At 41.0% G+C, this 18241-nt stretch overlaps 1 protein-coding gene and 1 long non-coding RNA gene across 4 annotated transcripts; one reads left to right on the plus strand and one right to left on the minus strand.

The window, feature by feature from the left end:
• The first annotated feature begins 1428 nt into the window (after positions 1–1428).
• Positions 1429–12666, plus strand: maptb (microtubule-associated protein tau b). 3 transcript variants are annotated; one of them, XM_040155025.1, is made up of 11 exons: positions 1429–1523; positions 1674–1858; positions 2092–2163; positions 4634–4674; positions 5877–5934; positions 6025–6104; positions 6547–6696; positions 6787–6868; positions 7341–7450; positions 9943–10110; positions 10190–12666. In XM_040155025.1, exons 3-11 carry the CDS (start codon positions 2097–2099, stop codon positions 10220–10222), a joined length of 789 nt encoding a protein of 262 aa, XP_040010959.1. In that variant the 5' UTR covers positions 1429–1523; positions 1674–1858; positions 2092–2096; the 3' UTR covers positions 10223–12666. The 3 variants fall into 3 exon arrangements, with proteins under 3 accessions (XP_040010959.1, XP_040010968.1, XP_040010978.1); XM_040155034.1 differs by having other exon boundaries at positions 7341–7372; XM_040155044.1 differs by lacking the exons at positions 1674–1858; positions 2092–2163 and having other exon boundaries at positions 1432–1523.
• Positions 9947–18204, minus strand: LOC120805136. The gene is made up of 6 exons (XR_005709518.1): positions 18041–18204; positions 17713–17922; positions 17488–17591; positions 16108–16203; positions 14925–15014; positions 9947–10123 (listed from the first exon to the last, which is right to left on the minus strand). It is a non-coding gene; the product is annotated as an uncharacterized LOC120805136 (long non-coding RNA).
• Between the last annotated feature and the right edge of the window lie 37 nt (positions 18205–18241).

Below are 18241 nucleotides of genomic sequence, written 5' to 3' on the forward strand. Positions count from 1 at the left end.
AAACCCTTGGCCTCCTGCCCCAAAGTCAGCAGTGTATGTATATGTATATGTATATGTATATGTATATGTGTATATATGTATGTATATATGTGTATATATGTATGTATATATATGTATATATATATATGTGTGTGTATATGTATACGCATATATGTATCCACACCTACTGGCTAAAGAAACTGACTGCACTCCATGAACACCTGGCAGCACAAATTAACCAGCTGGTGATGAATGGGACACACCCAGAGTGGTTAAACCAAGGGCGGACAGTCCTGATCATGAAGGACCCCCAGAAGGGCACGATCCCATCCAACTCCCGGCCAATAACCTGCCTCTGTACAACATGGAAGCTCCTGTCAGGCATCATAGCGGCTAAGATGAATAGGCACAGGGCCCAATACATGAGCAGGGTTCAGAAAGGAATTGATAGTAATACCAGGGGAGCTAAGCACCAGCTACTGGCCAATAGAGCAGTCACCCAAGACTGCAAGACCGGGCAGACCAACCTTTGCACCGCCTGGATTGACTACAAGAAGGCCTGTGCCACACACATGGATACTGGAATCCTTGGACATGTACAACATCAGCAGGACACTGAGAGCCTTCATCAAGAACTCAATGGGGCTGTGGAAAACAACTCAAAGCCAATTGCACAAGTTACCATCAAGTGCGGCATATACCAAGGTGATGCTCTATCCCCGCTGCTGTTCTGCATAGGCCTTAACCCCCTCAGCCAGATCATCTCAAAGAGTGATTACGGGTACCAGTTCCGAAGCGGAACAACCATCGGTCACCTCCTCTACATGGATGACGTCAAGCTGTATGCCAGGAATGAGCGAGACATCGACTCACTGATCCACCTCACCAGGATCTACAGCCACAACATCGAAATGTCATTTGGACTAGATAAGTGTGGTCAGATGGTATCAAAGAGAGGAAAGATGATCAGAATGGAGGGGGTTGAACTACCAGAAGGCAGCATTGCATTAGCCTAGCCATGATTTGACGCTTCGAAAGCTCCTCTTTGCTTGGAATAACAATTTGACCTCTGACACTTTCACTTAGTTATGTTGCCATTTTGCCACAATGCTACTAAGTAATCAATGATCTGCCAGAAACTTGAAGCACAACCTTACTTATCATTATTATTATTATTATTATTCAACAGGTGAACACTGGCTACAAGTTGAGTTACTTGAACGAATCCAATTCAACTGAGCGTCGTCGAAACGCATGCTTCAATGGAAGGGATACAACCGGTAACTGGTTATAACGTCGTGTTTTGTTCTGACCAACATCAGCTGATCTTTTCTGCTGAGGGAGATGTGACGTGATGTTTTAGTCTCTCTGCGTTTTACAGTGCAGTGATGCAGCAGGTCACCATGGTAACAGCAGCCTCCTCTCCCAGCATGCAGCAGAAGCGGAGCAGCCCCCCCCTCCACAGAACGGCAGCAGGGTGGAGCAGCAGCAGCAGCAGACAGACGGACATCAGCTGCAGCAGAGCCCGGAGGTGAGACACTGAGGTAAGACGCAGAATCACACAGCAGCACCACCTGTCTGTGTCTCATCTGTCTGAGTGTCTGTCTCCCACCTGTCTGTGTGTCTGTCTTTTCTATCACCTATGTCTCTCTATGTATTTCTGCTCCATGTGTCTCTGCCGCTCCCGTCTGCAGCCTCGGAGGCTCTCAGGTGGCAGAAGCGGCAAACGTGGTAGAGGTGTTTTCCGCTCTCTGACCGTCTGTCTGACCACCCGGTTCACCGGTCCGCGTGCCGCCCCGCCGCCGCCCGTTAGCCTGTTAGCCTGCAGGCTAAGTGAGCTTCAGAGAGAGGAGGTGCAGGGAGGTGAACGTGTGCATAGGTGATTGACAGGTGGAGGAGACGGTAGACTCTGATAGAAACGGACTTTACTGTTGCTGCATCATCATCATGGAGGACTTACTCTCTTACTGAGCATGCTCACTGCCTCCTCCTCCTCATCCCTTCACCTCGTCTCCTCTCCCTTCATCTCCTTCTCCTGTCCTCTTCTCTTCTCTCTTCTCCTACTCCTGTCCTCTTCTCTCCTCCACACCCCCCCCCCCCCGGGGTCTGTAGGAGTAATGATGGATGGAGAATCGGCCCCCCTCAGAGATGGCCCCGGCCAGCAGGAGCAGCCGATGATGGGAGGTGGGTGTGGGCCTGTCAGAACTGATCTTGTGGAGTCTGGTTTCAGTTTGCATTAGGAGCTGCTGCACAGACACACAGTGACTGACAGTTCAGGTAAATCTCCAGCTGGTGTGTGGGAGTCGGACTTCTCCTGCAGCTTCAGATTATCTGCAGATAAACTTGTGGACATTGTGTAGAGATCTGTTCACCCTTTGACTCCCAGAAACAGATCTGAAGAGTTCAGCCTCTTGAAGTGTCATTAGCCTCAGAACAACCAGGATGGTTGGAGAATGATTTAGTTATCATGGATCATATGAACATGGAGACTTGTAGTTGCAGTACAGACACTGCTGAGATTTTCTCACAATGTAAAATTACATTAGCGAGCTAACGTCAGCATTGTCAGTTAGCTCAGTCAGTCACTGTAAATACTTAGTCTCCAGGTAAGAACTAGTTTGTGGTTCAGCCCTGTTAAGCTTCAGTGACGATAAAACAGTGAGGTCAGGAGGGTTAGGGTTAGGCTTCTGTCGGAGTACTGCAGCTGCTGAACCAGGTCCCTGAAACCAGGATTCAGGGTTTACGTGTACAAAAACCATAATTGTGGTTCTCCTGAAACCAGAACAGAACCAGGATACTGATGTGAGAGCTGACGCAGAAGAAGAGACTTGATTCATTTGAAAACAGACAATGAGACTTTATTCATTAGAGACCTGATTAATTAGAAAACAGACAATGAGACTTTATTCATTAGAATACTGACAATCCGACTATTCATCAGAAAACGAAGACGGCGACATGTTCATCCAATCACTGTTCAGTTTGTTGTTTTTATTTTTGTCTATGACGTCACGTGGACACTTGTCTCCTCCACTCTCTTTTCTCCTTCTCTCCTCTTTCTCTCTCCCTTTGATTCTTCTCTCCTTTTCCTCCTCTTTATTCCTCTCCTCTCCTCCTCATCTTGTCTCCTCCCCCATCAGACCTCAACTATGTCAGTTTTCTGGACAATCTCCCAAATGGCGGCAGAACAAAGGAGGAGCAGGTGGTGAAAGAGAAACAAGAAGATGGAGTTGAATTAATGATAAGCAGCACTGAGGAGCAGCCAGAGAGGAGGCAGGAGGAGGAGAGCTCCATGAAGAAGAAAGAAGAGGAGGGGCAGCAGCAAGGGGACGAAGGGAGAGAGAGCAAGGTGGAGAAGAAAGAGGAGGAAGAACAGCCAGAGACTCCCTGCTCTTCCTTCACACCTCCTCTTGATGAAGGAGGAGCTGATAAAGAGGAGGAGGAAATCAGAGAGGAACAGGAAGAGGAGGTGTCAGAGTTGGACCAGCTGCTAGAAGGAGGAGACAGAGAGGTGGAGGTAGAGAAGAAAGAGGAGCAACCAGAGAGTCCTCCTCCGTCAGAAAAGGAGCAGAAAAAAGGAAGAGCGAATAAAGAGGAAGAACCCAGAGAGCAGAAAGTGAAGGAGAAAGAAATTATTGATAAAGTGGAGGTCAAAGACGAGAGAGAGGTTTTGATGAAGAAACAGGAGCAACCAGACACTCTCTGCTCCTCCTCCCCACCTCTTCCTGATGAAAGTGGAAGTGAGGAAGAGGACGAGCAGCTCAAAGGAGGATCAGCTGAGGAGGAGCAGGAGGCGTCCACACAGCTCAGCTCCTCCAGATCTGAGCCTACTGCTGAGGAGCAGCTGGATGTGAATCTCCAGGAGATGAGAATGAAAACACTGAACCTCCAAACACCTCCCACCCCTCCATCCTCTGAAGACCAGGTGACTACAGCTCATGAAACAAGCGCTCCTCTAAGCAATGAAGCCCTCAGCAAAGAGAAGGGATGTTTAATTTCCACAGCAGCTCCTCCCTCTAGAACCAGAGCTCATTCCGCTGCCCCACTGAGGAAAACAAGTGCTTCCCCAACTAAGCCGGCTCCTCCTTCCCTGACTAAAGGTCTGTCCTTGTGAACCTCCTCCCTCAGTCACCCGCCGCCCACCCTTTCACCCTTCTTCGCTACCTCCTCCTCCTCTTCTGTCACCTTTTTTGTTTGCATCTCCTCCTCTGAAAGCTCCTTTTTTTTGCACCTCCTCTCCTCCTTCATTTCGATCTCTGCCTTCATCACCTCCTCCTCTGTGTCATGTTTCTCGATGTTAAAGGAACATTTTGTATGTTTTTGTCTCTACCGATGAAAGTGACACAGACTGGACACTTGACCTTCTGGTTTGTCATGGAAACAGGGTGACGTGCTCTCCCAACCCCCACATTGCTCTCTGATCTTTGACCTCTGCTTTCTGTTTGCCGCCTTCCAACATGTTTGCTTTTTAATCAGATTCAGTCTCAGCTGTTTGTGTCTATATTTAGTTACATGTTGATAATAATGTTTAGATTCAGCTGAAACATGAAAACAAACAAACGTCAAACACATGAAATCAACAAAACAGGATGACTGATAAATTCATGGCTTTATGTTCATCATATTTACATCACTTTTCTTCGGTTTCAAACAGAAAAATCAGCTGTGACGGAAACTGCTGACGAAACTGTGAAGGTAAAATCAACATGTTGAATTAATTTCTCTGCTGGTCATGTAAACGTGCCTAAAAACTCTTAAACTTATAATTCTGAGTATTTGTCACCTTAAATAGTCATGACTAGTACATAGCTGCCTGTACACAAAGACTGTACATGTCTGGTCCTGTGTAAGGGTTTAGGCCATGAAAGTCTAAAATAAAGCCATAAATACTTTTTATAATCAATGAACCTAAATCAGATCAGTATTGCTGTGGTCCCCCTTTGCCCTTAAACCAGCACCAGTTCTCCTCGGTACACCTGCGCACAATTTTTCAGGTTCTTGGCAGGTAGGTTGTTCCAGCATCGTGGAGAATGTTGCTCAGCATCAATGATACAACTGATTCTGACCAAATGCCCTTCTCCATTTGCAGTAATGCTGCTCCACACCTGCAGGAACCTCCACTGTGCTTCATTGTTGCTTGCAGACACAGATCCTTGTAGCGCTGCTATTATTTATAGTATTTAAGATTCAGACTCATCATTCCAGAGCTTGTGCTGCCAATTCTCTGCAGCCCAGTTCTTGTGATGCACAGCTGACTGTGAGCACCTCTGAGCAGATTTTTCTGGACTTTAAACGGTGTATCAGGGTCCCGCTGGTTTCTACCACTTCTAATTTCAAAGGGAAGTCGGTTTCATGTGTCTTTGGTCTGCTGCACTCAGTTTGCTTTGCCAACTGCTGCGTTTCAGCTCGTTTCTTTGTGAGGGGGTTCATCAGATTCTATTGACAAACAACATCCAACTGTCATCAGACTTAGTCAGCTGTTGATAAATCCTGATTGGTGCACAGTAGTTTGTGGCATCATCTTTTTCTAACAGAGCCCCGGCCACTTTAAGCCAGTGAGAGAGGTCAAACAAACAAGCAAAAAAAAAAAACATGAAACAGAAATCACTTGTCAGAAGTTTGTCATAGAACTGAGTTTATATGGAACCCGTTTTTTAGTGTTTGTATTATTTTGTCCACTCCTTTTATATCAGATGGTGGACAAACAGAAAGACCTGTCAGTATAACACAACACAGTTCAACAGTCTCCAACATTTACTCCACGTCCATGTAATCAACACAAACTGAACATTAGAAACTTCATGAAGGAGGTTTTATTACATGACTGTAAACTGGTCATTTTGTGTAGATTGCTACAACAACAACAATAATAATACGAATGTTTGCGTGTGTTTCAGGCCTCCAGGACAGCAGGAGGTGCTAGAGCAGCCAAGATGATCTCAGCCAAGAGTACAGGTACAACACTACACCAGTTCAACCAGTAACACCAACTCAACTAGTCTGACCCAGTCAACCTGTCTGTCTATCTCGCCACCTGTCTGTCAGAGTCAGTGGATGGAGTCAGCAGTCCAGGAAGTCGTTCTCCTGCCAGCCGATCCTCCACCCCAAATAAAGATGTCAAGAAGGTCTGAACCCCTGTGCACCTGACTGTAATATCAGCTGATACTCATTATGTAACCTTGTTTTAAAAAGTCAAGTTTTATATAACTATGACAAACCTGTAACATTAGAGAAGTTCTACAGTGTAAGTAATCTCTAAACAAGCTCCAAAATGTCTTTGAATTTCATCAATAACAACACTAATTCTGTTTGACTGGTTTACATTTTATTATTAGTTCAATGTTTTTTTTTCTGGTTCTAATAGTTCTATACATGTTTTACTGTTTTATAACCCCCTGCGGGTTTCTTTGGTGTGTCTTTGATAACATTGTTCTGCAGGTGGCTATCATTAGTTCTGACCGCCTTTTTTTTTGCTGGTTCTCTACATGATTTTTATGGTGTTACTGGTTAAACTGGTTTTGCTGGTATCAATGTTTGTATAATGGTTCTTCTTGTGCGGTCCTGCAGGTGGCGGTGGTCCGGACCCCTCCCAGGTCTCCTGGCTCTGCTCGTGGCAGGACACCCCCCCTACCCTCCCACCCCATGCCCGACCTCAGCAACGTGAAGTCAAAGGTCGGATCCACGGAGAACCTGAAACACACACCTGGAGGGGGAAAGGTAACATACACACATCAAACACACATGCTTAACTGTTGGACTCAAAAACTGGTAAAACATTAGTTGACTCTTACCCGTACCTGTCTGCAGGTTCAGATTGTTAACAAGAAGCTGGATCTCACTAATGTGGTGTCAAAGTGTGGTTCCAAAGATAACATCCACTACAAACCAGGTATAAAACACACACACACATACACAAACATGTACTTCTATCTTTTTCAGGACACCCCTTGACATGATGCATTCCCTAGCACCTTACCCTAACCTTAACAGTAAAACCAGGTCTGAACCCTCAAACAGCCCTCTGAAGGAGTGAGGACCGGACTAAATATCCTCACTTGCCCAAAATGTCCTCACTCCATAAGAGCTATGACTCAAACTGGTACTCACAAAGACAGAAGTCCCAGTACACACGCACAGCCACACACACACACAATGTCACTACCAGTGTGCATCGTGCTCGTACATTTTTCATTCAAAATGAGATAAATGAGTTGGAATTAATCTGAGTGAATTTGGTTTGTTCTAATTAGTTCTAATGACTTTTTGAAAAAGTGACAGCCCCCCACACCTACAGTGCAGTGCGCTGTAATGTGTTGTATAATTTATGATATTGTACTCTGTTCCTCTGTGTTGTGTGCCAGGAGGAGGGAAGGTGGAGATTAAATCGGAGAAGGTGGGTTTTAAAGCCGTTCAGTCTAAAGTCGGTTCTCTGGAGAATGTCACTCATGTACCAGGAGGGGGGAAGAAGAAGGTACAAGCTAACACACCGGCAAGCTAACAACACACAAACATGATGTTGATAAACATCTAGATAAGATCTGATCAATCTTTGTTGTTCCCAACGTCACCAACTGTAGCAGTGAACAGGTTGTCCTGCAGGAGGCACTGTAGCTGAAATCAAACAAACACATGGACAATGAATGAAAAATGGGGGGGGGGGGGGGGGGGGGTCGGCATTAACAAATAAAGACCTTGTATAAAACAGTGAAGGGGGCAGAATAACCTATACTGTGAAGTCTGACGTGATAAATTCACTATTTCCATTTCCTCAAGTCATGTCATACTCACCAACTCTGCTAAAATAAAACAAACCATAATGCTGCTTTTATTTGGTGATTAATTCGACTTACTTCTTTCAATTAAAACAAAACTTCCTGCTGATATTTCAAATTAAAAGCCAACAGGAAAGGCAGGGATTGTGTCCTTTGAGCCCTATCTTAAAGCTACGGTGTTGCGTCCCCAAGAAGTCCAGTGGATGAGGGGACTAACAGTAACAATTAACCCAGGGAACAAGATACAGGGCAAATGGAAATATAATTACAAATAAAGATATTTATTAACATACTAGATTAAAGTAGAATGCTTACAACAAAACCACTAAGGACAACAGAAAAATAGCATCTATAAACAAAAAGAAGCCAATCTATACCTGAGTCTTAAAAAACTTAAGCCAAAGTAAAATACTAATAAGAAATACAAACAATAAACATCCTCCCTCCAAAAGGGAGTAAGATGACGATCTCTGGCAACTACAACTCGAGCTGACACCATACACACACAGCCTGGAAGCAGCCGAATGGCCCACTGCACTTAATGTGGAGAGTTGGTGCCAGAGACCTCTGTCCAGAGATCTTCCCTGCTAAAGTTTTCTGTGTGAGCCTTGCCCCTTTAACCAACCAGAGAAGGCCAAAGTCAGGGGCGGGAGGTCACAGCTGTCAGACAATATGTGAACATGTTTAAGGTTTAAATCTCTTTAGCCAAGGTGTCATTATAAGCAGCTGGAAAATGTGTCTACTGCTAATTGACAGGCTGGCAAAGAGGAGTCTCACGATTGCGCTAGCTTGAGTTCCACAGCTTGCATATTGTAGCTTTTACAGCAAACAAATACCTTAAATTTATCTCTGAATAAAAACAGCATTAGTGTTCAGAGAATCTGTTTTTCAGCAGAGCGGTGAGATTAAATTTTGTAGTCGTACTGATAAATTAGTGCTGTGGAAATAAACATTGTACTATATTTATCGGGACTATAGGTAAGCATGGAGGAAGTGTTGAGTTTGTATCAACAGCAAATTAAAACAGGAGCAGATCATAAAACAGAAAATGTGATTAAATGTGAAACAAACAGGGAAATTAGGATTAAAGGCCTAGTTCAGTATGCAGCTAAGGTAAAGACCACTACTTAAGAATTCATTTAATATTACATTCTTTCTGAAAAGATTGAATACATAAATCAGATATGTCAGGTCACTCTGCCCAGAATTCCCTTTGATTTAATACATCTTGTTTTCATCTTTTAATATTTTGCATCATTTCTACATTTCTATATTTGTTATTATACATCACATGTAACTTTGTTATCCTATTTTGTTTATATATCATGTACTAAAAGTTACATTTAACCATGTCTATACATTTTATATTGTATATATCACATTTACCTGTTTATGTATAATGGTTCATATGTTTAATATTACATGTCACATGTAATGATGTTTATGAATGGATTACAATACATCACAAAAATAACAGATAAAGGTAATTTTGTTTACATATAGTATTTGTTTTATATTTCAAAACATATGCATGTAATTTTGTTATATATTTTATATATAGACTATAATACACACATGTAAAATGTAGTGATTACGTACTGTACATCATATGTAACTGTTATATTTGGTATTACATATGTCACGTGTACATGTAGCTGTGTTTATACATTTTATCATGTTACATGTAACATGTATATGTTTTATTAATATGTAATTATTATTTCATTTTAATATTAAATATATGTAACTCTCTAACAATTAATGTTTGGCATTACATACATCACATGTATCTATGCTTATACATTTGGAATTACATGTGTCATAATGAGCTATGTTAATATATTCCGTATTACATACATCACGTTTATCCATTAATTGCACACATCAGATTTATGTTATATTAAAGATGACTTTACATACACACATACATTTCAACAGTACATGATTTTGTATCAAATTTTACATAGACCTGTATTCAAATATCTTGTATTGTGTTAAATGTAATTATATATAATTTTGTTTTATATGTAACTGTTATATTATATATTTCACATTTTTTGTATGTCTTACAGTTATCCTCTTACAATTTACATTATATGATATATGATAAAAGTAACTACATCTGTGCTCATATTTAGTAAATATTACACAGCATCTGTTAAATATAAGATATTTGATCGTATGTTGACAGATTGAAAGTCAGAAACTGACCTTCAGAGAGCACGCCAAAGCTCGAACCGACCATGGTGCTGACATCATTATCCAGTCTGACTCCTCCCCTCATCCCCTTAGCAACACTTCCTCCCCGGGAAGCCTTAACGCTGCTGAAGCTCCGCCCCTCGACACCCTGGCCGACCAGGTGAGAGATGTACCTGTTCAGACCAAAAACACAAAAATAAAACAACACACATTAACAAATTACGTCCTCTTCCTGTCAGGTGTCAGCCTCCCTCGCCAAACAAGGCCTGTGATTGGACGACCCCTGTGCCTGCAGACCTCGCCCTCTAATGTTACCAAGGAAACTGCCTGATGAAAGAGAAGAAAAAAACATTCTACTTTTTTCCTCATGAGCATCTTCATCACAGAAAGGATTGGAGGGATTTTATGAAGTGAAAAAAGTGAAGCTTTAAACTTCAGTCATCATCACAGCTCAGTCTGGCAGGTGGATCCATGCAGGTGTTCAGTCATCATAGGAACACTAAGATAGTTTGATAAACGCACCTGTTCTCCTTTTCTTCGGAGTCAGATGAGAAGAATGGTATCGGTTTCATTCATCCAGTACATAAACAGAGCCAGGATGTAATTAGCCTACTGTTTGGGATTAACCAGCTTGAATGTATCACTTCTTTCAGACCACAGTGTTCTGTGACGGTACAGCGACGGGGCTGGATAAACATCGAACCTCTTCTAGCCCTATGCCGTCACTTTTGCAACAACTCAAATCCAATTCAAGACAAATCATTTCAATTTATCCTTTTGTATCAAATGGGTACACTAAAAATGTTCAGCTTATCCCAAGGATTTTATACCTTTATTTGTGACGCTGCCGCACGCAGTGTTTAGAGAGGAGGCTAACACCAGACACAATAATCCTATTGCACAGTGTACAGTCTATTTTCATTTAAGGCTTTACATTGTTTATTATACGGTCATTTAACTGCTCTACGCAAAAACGAATAAGGCTTCTAATAATGCTCAATTAAGCTGCTGGTGTATAACAAAAATCTGCCTCTCCCTCTGCCTCTCACAAGAATGGTCAAACAGAAAAATGCAACAAAGGAAAAAAAAAACCTTTACTCCCTTCAGAGTCATAAGATGCATAAAATTGCTTAACAAGCCATTATTCACTATTTTTGCATTATGCACATGGAGGTCAAAAGTTTTTGATGCCGATCACAACCTCAATGTTCTGCCCAGTGGTGATTAACACAGGATGTGTTTCACACTAAGAGATGCATAGTGTAACCGTTATATAACTGGTCATAGGTTAAACAATTGTCCCTTTAGCATTGTTTGATTATTGTCCTTTCACAATTCAGTAGGGCTTCAAGGGATTGAGCCTTGGCCACATTTCATCTATCTGGATCTCCTAACACTAGCTTAGCACAAAGACTGGAAATGGGGGAACCTGTTTCCCCTGGTTGCAGTCTTAATGCTCAACTAGGTTAACAGTATCCCCTTGTTTCCAGTCTTTATGCTAAGATAGGTTAACAGTTTCACCTTTCTCGAATCTTTATGCTACGCTAGGCTAAGAGTTTCCCCCTGCTTACAATCTTTATGCTAATCTAGGCACTGGATCTATCGTTATGCTGGACCCACAAAAATGAAACTTTTCAGGGCCTTGAGTAGGAGCCTTGAGGAGGTTTTAGGTCCTTTAAGAAAGTTAACAGTCCTTCAGAAAGTTCTGTTAAACTATGAAGAAGTTCCAGGACTTACTGAAAAGTTCCAGATAGGGCTGGGCAATACAAACAACGCAACAGAACATGTTTCTTCACCAAGAACACTTACCTGACAATAAGTGACATTACTTGACGATATGCTACCAACCAACTACATCACAGAAACAAAGCTATTCCTAACCAATCAGATGGCAGTCCTTTAGGAACAGCCCACCTACAGCGGGTCGGACCCATCACCGAGAGACGATGTCTCACTCTATGGAAAGTTTAGGAAACATCTCAACAGTAACAACCTGAAACACAAAAAGCTGCTAGGATAAAAACCAGATTAAAAAAAAAAAAATGTCTGTGGAGACACGTTGGACACTTATTTATTTATTTCAACTGAGTTTCTATCTAAAAATCAGACAGTTCATGGTAATTTTTCAGGTTCTTATTAAAGACTCAGTTTCAGAGAATCGATGAGCTCAATAGAAATATGACTTAAATCACTTAAATATTTAAAATCAAGTTGCATATCGATAGCGACTGATATAAAAATGTTATTGTGATAAAATGTTTCGTTTTACTGCGCAGCCATAGTTCCAGGGGTCCTTGAAAAATATGTAAGGGTTAGTGAGATGGTTTGGGAAGTCCTTTTGGGTTATAAACTCCTTCAATAAAGATATAAGCAGTCCTGGAGGAAATTAAACAGGTCCATTGTCTCATCTGACTCTGGAGAAAACAGCAATTATGCTAATCAATGCTAATGATAACTAGCCCGGAATAGCCTGTTAGCTACCTTCATAAATCCCTCTGATCACAGAAAGTCTCTATCTCTGATGTCACTTCTCTCAGCCAATCATCATCTCTTCTGTGTTTCTGAATGCCGACGTGCTGTAGGCCCCCGTGATGACTTCCCCCTCCCCCACTATCATTAAAAAAATACCCAGAATGCAGTTTGATACCAGGTGCCAAAACCATACCATCTCTCTGCCTGTCAGCTGTTAAAGTACTTTGTACCAATAAAGTTTCTCTTGGATCTGACCCGTTTGATGTTTTGATGGCCCCCCAGCAGATAATTCCAGCCATGCCTTTAGGACACATTCAGATTTCCTCAGGTCTTAAAACAGTGCACTCACATGTCAAAGACAATAGCTGTAATCAGTCGTCGCTGTGAAGAGACACAAAGAGGGCGATTCACACAGAAACTTTGGAAGATGAAAAACTTAGATTCATGAAACTTCTTCATATGAACTTCAGATGAACTACAGAAGCAGGACTGGTTTCTGCTCTCCACCATTCCAGCATCTGACCAACACTAACAAGCCCTAAAATGATTACGTGTCTTTATCACCACAGATACAGGCAACGTGTCTGAAATTCAAAAGAAGTGGGCAAAGGGTGACACCTCTTTCTAGGACTGTACACTTGTAAGCTTTGCTCAACCCTGGACAAATGACATACTTTGCTGATTTTTGAGGTGAAAAGATGTAAATACAGCCCCAACAGATCGACACCCTTCTAACCGTAAAACACTTCATGAACTTGTTAGGTCTTAATTGACTCGCTAGAACGTGTAAGGCAGGTGAAGACCACCATCCATCCATTCATTCATTAGCTAAACCACTTATCCTGTGAGGGTTGCAGGAGGTGAAGACTTGTCATTAAGAATTAATAGCTGATGATAAATTCTATGACTGTTCAAACCTTTTGCTAACACTCAACAACCATGGGCTCCTCTAAATCTTCAAAGCAACATCTGGATACATTTTTTTCACCACGGCTGTTCATAACTGAACCATCTCACTGTAAACAGTCACACTTCCATGTTATTTACACTTTCTGGTGAAACAAAAAAATCCTCTACCTAAAGCTATTTCTAAAAACCTTTTTGAAATCCTATTGGGTGTGCGCTAACATTTGTAATCTTGCCCAATAAACAAAGTGCTGGACCTGATTAATTCCTCTGGTTTATCTAACAATGTTCCAGATATTATAACTAGGGATGTCCTGAAAAGGTTTCTGGCCTCGATCTGAGTATCTGCTAATACTGAATCTGATCCAATACTTATATTTACCTAAATGTTGATTAAATATATATCAGATAAGCTGAAGTAACAGCTGTTCATACTAAATCTGACACACCTTATTTTTTTTATGGGCTACTTGATTCAAATACTGAAGGTGCTGATTCAAACACATTAAGTTTCTAAGCCTAAATTGCGTTTGCTCTGTCTTTGAACTCCCAATCATCAATAAAGAGTCCACTCTTCTAACAAACCTAATCAAAGCCCTCACGAAGTCCCTGATCATAGGTAAACCCGTTTAATTAACGGTGATAGATAACAGGAGCTTTTGGTGGACATGTTAGTCATCATCCTTAAAGTCTTACAGATGTTTTTTCCCCATCACAAACTGGATGGTTCCCAACATACGAAAATGAATCTAGGGTTATATCACAGTAAAGTCTCCTTTTTACTCTCAGGTCAGTTTACAGTCAATAATTCAGCTCCATTAAATTCTTGAAACAACGTGATTTCTGTTGAAAACATGAAATTAATATTCTCTGTGCATGCAGATTTTTGGATTTAAGAAAATTAGGTTTGTAGGATTTAATTATAGACAGAAATTAGCTGATAAGAGATTTTTAACAGTGATGATCAAAGGGAAGCAAAACACAAAATGTTTCCTGACTTTTTCCTGATATTTGTTGATTTATTGTCTAATACCAGACACTTCATTCATATGCAACAATCTGGCAGAGGCTGTTAATTCCACACTGAGACAGGAACCTGAGACGAGGGATTAAAAAGGTTCTGAAGACTGAAAGGTTGAGGCTAGAGCTGCAACGATTATTCAATTAAGTTTATTTTTAAAACAAAAAGGCCAAAAATTATCTGGTTCCAGATTCTCAAATGTGATATTTCACTGATTTTCTTGATCTTCTGAGATACTAATGTTTATCTTTGGGTTTTACACTGACATCTGAAAGATGTCAAACGGGTTTTTTGGGAATTGTGATGGAATTCTTTTTTTTTTTTTTTTTTTACAGTTTTCTGACATTTTTTGGACTAAACAGTTCATTGAGACAGACTTTTAAATGAAAGAACAACTTTTAGCTTTAAGCTTTATTGATCTCAGGCCATATTTTAATTACTAAAACAGTTTGTCTGGTTTATCGACAATGCTCTGTAAAATCCAACAGGTTAATTGAACTTTATTAAAACTGTGTCCAGCATATAAACGTTTCAGTGTGTAAATGTTAAATTGTTTCAGTGTGTGTGAGATTTACCTGTTTTCATGTTGTTCAGGTGTTTCACTTAAGTTTTAAAGGTTCAGATGCTTCATGCAGACATGATCTCAGATTTGTTCCTGCTCGATTCTTTCTCTCACACACACACACACACACACACACACACACACACACACACACACACACACACACACACACACACACACACACACACACACACACACACACACACACACACACACACACACACACACACACACACACACACGCGCAGGTATTTGGGAGGGGCTACAGAGTCCACCATTGTGTTGGGGGTGCAAACAAACATGTCAGCAGCATTGAGATTGAAATATCAATTGTTTATCACTGAAATGTTGCTCATTGCAACAGAATTTAACACAATGGATAGTAAAACCCATTCATTTATTAGCAGTCAGATTAATGATTTTATCACAAGTATTAGTCTGCTAAATGAGCCACTAGTAGGACAAAAATTCATACATGAAGAAAAACAGTAGTAGTCAATAGTTTCAGGACAGTTTGCGATAAATGGAATTAAAGTACACTCTAAAACAGGTCTTTGTATCTAACACGTTACAATGTAGTGTACTCACACCAATATTATAATTCTCAAATTCCAAAGCCATTATGAGTAATCAATACATTATCCCCTCATAGCATAAGCAAATAATTAAATATTTCAAGATTTTGATAAGTAAATTTGATATGTACTAACCAGGAGTGTCTATCAGGTAAACATAAATGTTTGAGTTAAACTGGTGGCCACTCCTGAGGATCATTCAACCACACATCATCAAGCAATCTGTAGGGATAGTCCTTCAGTCCACAAAGTTTCAACTTTATTTATAGCGCTCTAGGGCTAGCACGCTTGGCTGGAGTACAGAAATGTAATCGGGTGACATGTTGATATTTGTATCAAAAAGAAAAAAAGATGAATATCAGCTCCATAGCCATATTTCTTGGCACACTCAAAAAGATCTCCTATCGTGTTTGTTTGCACCACCAACACATTGGTGGATAATTTGCAAATATTGTGACGTCACTGTAGTTAAACGAGTAGAAAACTTAACTATAAAACCTCTGACTGATTCCTGACTGTTTGGACACTACCTGTAAACTGCCGACATGTGTGGTTTAAACTTTTCAGCCCAAAATTTTTCTAAACAGCAGAAACAGTGACAGGTATACGGGTGTGTCTTACCTGGATGACATGTTGCATCAATATATGTACGCCATTTGTTCTTCTTCTGTGTTTTTTGTCACATCACAAAACTTCGGACAAGGCTTGTCCTGCCACCTGGTGTAGGGAGTGTTTGGGATCATTAAATCATCTGAGAGCTGATTGTTAAACAAAACAAAGACCCTGCAGTTGGAAGCTTTTATTAGTGAAGCAGCAACAGGAAGTTGAAGCAGAGCTGCAGCTGAAAAATATGATTATAGATCAGATGTGTGATCCCACACTGAATATTTCATCATGACATTGTTCTGATGGAGGAGTTTCTACTGTCATTCTATTTGAGTTATCTGACTGCTTCACCTGTTACTTTTAAAAGAAAATGTTATTTCTTAAACACTATTAGATGAACTTTTAGATTTGAATTAGAACAGACAAAAATAAAACAGGTATGAACAGGAGAAAAATAGGTCGAAAAAAAAAAGTCGAAGAAAAAAGTGGCACTGAAGTAGGAAACAACAAAAAGAAACTTATACTTACGAGATGAATACAGTTAGCTCTATAAGTATAACCAACTGAACATGCTTTTCACTAACTGAGAAAAAACTGAGGGCAGAAAGACCCACAAACAAACAGCAACTGAAGGTGGCTGCGGTAAAGGCCTGGCAAAGCATCCCAAGAGCAGAAACTCAGAATTTGGTGATATTCATGGGTTCCAGATTTCAGGCAGTGATCGACAGGAAAGGATTTCCATCCAAGTATTAAAAATAATTATTTTATATTTATAATTATGTTCGTTTGTCCAATTACTTTTGAGCCTCTGAAAATGAAGGACTAGAGTTAATGTGATATTTTTGTTAAACCCCTTGAATTAAAGCTAAAAGTCTACACTTTAATCACATCTTGATGGCTTCATTTCAAATCCATTGTGGCGGTGTACAGAGGCAAAATTATGAAAATTGTGTCACTGTCCAAATACTTATGGACATAACTATATACCATTTACTGTATACTCTACATGTACTGTTATATACATACATTTCAAGTGGCAGGGCTTCAGATCTGTACAGATGTTGCTTTTGTAGACTACAGCTGTGACATGATCTGAGTGTTTTCAGCCTCTGACTGATGAATTCACAACAGACCAGATTAACCAGATGATCCAACATTTGAACCAATCAGAGGATCATTTTCGCATCATGCACAAGGGTCTCAAAGTACAGCTACACTACATTTCTTTTAAGCCCTGAACAGAAACGTTTGTGATGTTGGTAATCAATGAATATTGATCAGCGTAGTTCTGCTAAATATGGTGATGGAACACGTTAGAATAAAACCGTGTACATTTACTTACAGTCATCAGGTTTTATTGGTTTACACCTGAAAACACTTTTACCTGGTACTCACCAATCTTAACTGACTTTGCACATCGTACGCGCCTTCATTTAACGCATATGTCCATCGTCGTTACCGCGTTGAGTGTCGACGGTCAGCTGCTCAGCCGGCCACACCTGGACAATGGTTAAATAAAGTCAGTGAACTGAACTCAGATCAGTTGCAGCAGCTGCGGATCAGACTGAAACAGGAAATGTTGAATTAGTAGTGAAGGAATGTTAGTGAATGTGTGTGTACCTGACACATCATGTGACTTTCACGGGGTCTATCTCATGCAGTCATCGTAGATGATGTCAGCGTGACATCAGATGGTGATTGTGGCTCAGGAGGTAGAGCGGGTCACCCACTAACCACAAGGTTGGTGGTTCGGACCCCAGCTCCTCATGTCTGCATGTTGAAGTGTCCTTGGACAAGATACTGAACCCCATGGGCCAATACTGTGCGAGTCTGTGTGAATGAGATGTATGACTGTGTGTGTGAGAATGGGTGAATGTGGCATGTTGTGTAAAGCGCTTTGAGTGGTTGATAAGACTAGAATAGTGCTCTATAAGTGCAGTCCATTTACCATTTATATCACGGCAGGTCAGGATGAAGTCAGACAGAGATGTAACTGGCCGCACAGTCAGGGGATCAATGATCAATTCTTATCAGACCCGATCGCCTCCTTTGAGCCTGAAGCAGGTCGCGTGTCATGTGACCTTCACTCACCTGGTCCAATCAGTGCAGAGCTGCTCTGTTTGGCTGTTTGTAAACAGGAAGTGAACAG

Source organism: Xiphias gladius, chromosome 3 (assembly GCF_016859285.1).
Source record: "Xiphias gladius isolate SHS-SW01 ecotype Sanya breed wild chromosome 3, ASM1685928v1, whole genome shotgun sequence".
Lineage (NCBI taxonomy): Eukaryota > Metazoa > Chordata > Actinopteri > Istiophoriformes > Xiphiidae > Xiphias > Xiphias gladius.

Bases quoted from the DNA above. Each gene is read 5' to 3' on its own strand.
- maptb (XM_040155025.1), top strand. From the start codon at position 2,097: ATGATGGATGGAGAATCGGCCCCCCTCAGAGATGGCCCCGGCCAGCAG. The intron at 5,935-6,024 runs GTACAACACTAC...CCTGTCTGTCAG, and splicing joins GATCTCAGCCAAGAGTACAG to AGTCAGTGGATGGAGTCAGC. The intron at 6,869-7,340 runs GTATAAAACACA...GTTGTGTGCCAG, and splicing joins TAACATCCACTACAAACCAG to GAGGAGGGAAGGTGGAGATT.